The 3,164-nt window shown below is 44.2% G+C and overlaps 1 protein-coding gene across 1 annotated transcript; it reads right to left on the bottom strand.

The window, feature by feature from the left end:
* Positions 1–1,153: 1,153 nt before the first annotated feature.
* On the bottom strand, positions 1,154–2,540 carry LOC109510950 (uncharacterized). Its single transcript, XM_019861656.1, has 2 exons — positions 1,451–2,540; positions 1,154–1,400 (listed from the first exon to the last, which is right to left on the bottom strand). The coding sequence occupies exons 1-2, from the start codon at positions 2,452–2,454 to the stop codon at positions 1,235–1,237; spliced, it is 1,170 nt and encodes a 389-aa protein (XP_019717215.1). The 5' UTR covers positions 2,455–2,540; the 3' UTR covers positions 1,154–1,234.
* Between the last annotated feature and the right edge of the window lie 624 nt (positions 2,541–3,164).

The raw sequence follows: 3,164 nt of genomic DNA, 5'->3' as shown, positions 1-3,164 counted from the left end.
CGTCACACGCCAGTCGACAACAGTAGTCTATGTTAGTGAACACTTGATCATCATCATCAGTCACATAATCATTTAGGTAACTCGGCTTCGTTTTGGCTCTAGTTGATTTTCTCACACCGTCTGCACTGCTCGGTTGTGTTACCATGTCAGATACAGGGCTGCCCGTTTCTGCATCATCCTGCACTGTTTCCACTGTATATGGCTTTTTGTTTGCTCTGCCAGAGTCCAAACAATCATCACTATCATCCTGATCCAAGCTCATTTCTGTCTGGATTTGTTGCTGTGTAGATGGCTTTGTCACAAATTTCAACATTCTGGGTTTTTTTACTTTTTCACTGTTTGGGTAATAAACAAAATAAGCTGGACTATTTTTGTCATATCCAACGAAAATTCCCTTTTCGCTTCTAGAGTCAAGTTTCTTCTTGTCATGCTTGTATGCATAACACACAGCACCGAACTTTTGCATTTTTGAAACATTTGGTTTCTTTCCAGTCAACATAAAGTAAGCAGTCTGCTTTGTGCGGTTATTAAAGCATCGGTTCCTGACCACTGCTGCTGTCTGCACTGCATAAGTCCACAAAGTTTTGGGTAGGACACTTTCAAGTAACATGCATCTAGCCATGTCAAATAAAGTCCTCCAGTTTCTCTCTGCTGTACCGTTTTGGTGTGGTGAGTATGGTGCTGAGGCTTCGTGTCTAATGCCCTGTTTACGCATAAGTTCTTGGTACTCTTTGGACATGAACTCTGTACCATTGTCAGATCTAATACACTTAGCCTTCCCATAGAGGGCAGTGTCTGCTAAATAGCTTTCTGTGGCAGTCACTGTATCACTCTTGTGTTTGAGAAAGTACACAAAAACTGTACTTGAGAAGTCATCAGTAAACGACACTGCATATCTGTGTCCATCTATAGAAATGGGATCTATAGGTCCTGCCAGATCTGTATGCACTAAGCCTAACACCTCTGTTGCTTTTGCATCCGGCTCTCTATTTCTGGTTTGCACAAACTTCCCTTGAATACACACTTCGCATGGTGATACAGGGTTTTCACATTTCCCTTTGATTACCATACCATCAACCACTTTTGTCAACTTTTGCACATCACTGTAATTGCACTGGCCGAGAATCTCGTGCCACGTTTGTAAATCAAACAATCTTTGCACTTGTCAATACCCTCGTATACAGTAGATAGGTAGTAAAGATTGTTCTGCACATTGATGGGGAATACTGTACCGTCACTCATTTTCACCATGTCCTTTCCTTCGTTGAAAATCACTGTTGCTCCACTTGCCGTCGCAGCCTTGACAGAGAAAATGTCCTGTGGATATGAAGGGATGAACAGTGTATTCCTCAACGTTGCTGTATGGTGGTGTCCTTTGCTGTCGATGAGGATCACCTCTGCTTCTCCCCGCCGTTTCGCCACGCCTTGGCACTTGGTTCCATCTGCTAGCCCAACATAGTGTGTGTCAGCCTTGAAGGTCTCATCGAAGCTCTTGAACTTCGTCTCATCTGTGATGATGTGGGATGTAGCACCCGTGTCCACCATTAGGCCTTTCATCTTCACACGACATCTTGGAACGATGTCCGCTTCCCGGTCCTTGGTCAAGAAAGCATACGACTTGTTGCCCTCTCCCTGTGCAGCCTGTCTAGCTTGTTCACTCTTCGGTCGACGTCTGCAGTTTGCATCTCTGTGCGTTGAACTGTTGCAATAACTGCACCACTGTCTTCTTTGGCATCCTCTTGCTTTGTGCCCTTTTTCACCGCACTTAAAGCACACCATATCCGCCATTTTGTTTTTGTTGTCGCCCCTTGGAGTGTTATCTTTCACGTTCACTTTCATTACATTATCTGACACCTGAGCGCAGAGTTTTTCGGCGTCTTCATATGGTCGCAGTCTTGTTTTAAAGTCAGCAAATTTTAACTTTTCTTCACTCTGTGTCACATGCACTGCAAAAGGTTTGAAGGATTCTGGAAGTCCTTTCAACACCATTGCTATGAGTAGATCATCACTCATGACTTCCTCTGCATTTCTTAGCGCCGTGATGATAGTCTCTGCCCTAATCACAAAATCTGTTACGCTTTCCTTGCTTCCCATCTGCAGACTTGTCAGTTCAGAATACAGGTTTATTAAGCGAGGTTTCCCTTTACCTGCATAGTACTCTCGAAGCATCTTCAGGGCTTTTCTCCCATCATCTGCAGCTTCGCGCATGACCAGGCCTAGACTTTTGTCATCTAAAAACTGTATCAGCTCTGCATAGGCCATCCCGTTCTGTTCCTTGTCCTTAGCCTCTTCATCAACGTCAACAAACTGCGGATTTTCGCTCAAAATAGTCTCTTTGAGCCCCTGTAGCCGCAAGTAGGCCAAAAATGTTGTTTCCCAGAGCTCATAGTGTTTCTCATCTCCGTTAAAAGTCAAACGTGACCATCTGCTTGACCCGTGGTTTGACCGCTCCATACCTTCTATGGTAGCCTAGGATAGCACCACGAGGTAGCACTGTTAGCAGCTAAAAGCTAAGCTACGCTAACCTCTTCGCCGAGTTCGCAGTTTGTCACTCTTCTCAGCGGCTCAAACTTTCTTCAGCCGGGGTTTCCTGGGCCCATAACCTGTTGTCAGCGGTAGTGATGGGACGAGCGACACTGGTGCGTCAGCACAGTGCCGAGAGCTCAAGAGTGAAACCCCGTATCGGTGCGTGTATTGCTTTAAGAAAGAATCACGTGACCAATACAGGAACTGACTCGTTTGAATATGCTGCGCCAAAGTGTGTTTATAAGGACAGAAACTGTATCAACATGTCGTGGGTTTGTTGGCTGGAGCTTTGCGAAATTATGGATCGTTCTAAGAAGTTTTCCCCAGTGTGGAATAATTTTGATCTTGGTAAATCTTTTTCTCCTTTGAGCATTGTTTACTGTTACTGTACATACATTTTTTTTACGGTGGCGCATTGCACCCACTTTATCAGTTCATCAAGTGAATGACCTGTTATACATATGATAGTCAGTTAAAGAGCCTTACAGTTGCTTTATTCGTTTTATCTTATAATTGCGAGATCCTCCATAATTGAAGTCCAACGCTGCCTGTCAGAAGCAAACACACCCAGAAAACAAGACCCTTTACAATATTGGAAATGGAACCAGAAAACATATCCACATCTGCATCAACTTTCA

The sequence above is a fragment of the Hippocampus comes genome, unplaced genomic scaffold (assembly GCF_001891065.2).
Source record: "Hippocampus comes isolate QL1 unplaced genomic scaffold, H_comes_QL1_v1.1 scaffold122, whole genome shotgun sequence".
NCBI lineage: Eukaryota > Metazoa > Chordata > Actinopteri > Syngnathiformes > Syngnathidae > Hippocampus > Hippocampus comes.
This window is presented reverse-complemented; position numbering and strand designations above follow the sequence as displayed.

What these genes read in the sequence shown, in the direction of transcription:
- LOC109510950 (XM_019861656.1), bottom strand. Translation starts at nt 2,454, where the DNA reads ATGGAGCGGTCAAACCACGGGTCAAGCAGATGGTCACGTTTGACTTTT. An exon ending in GCTGACACACACTATGTTGG is followed by an intron (nt 1,401 to 1,450) that starts GCTAGCAGATGG and finishes GGCGGGGAGAAG; the next exon opens with CAGAGGTGATCCTCATCGAC.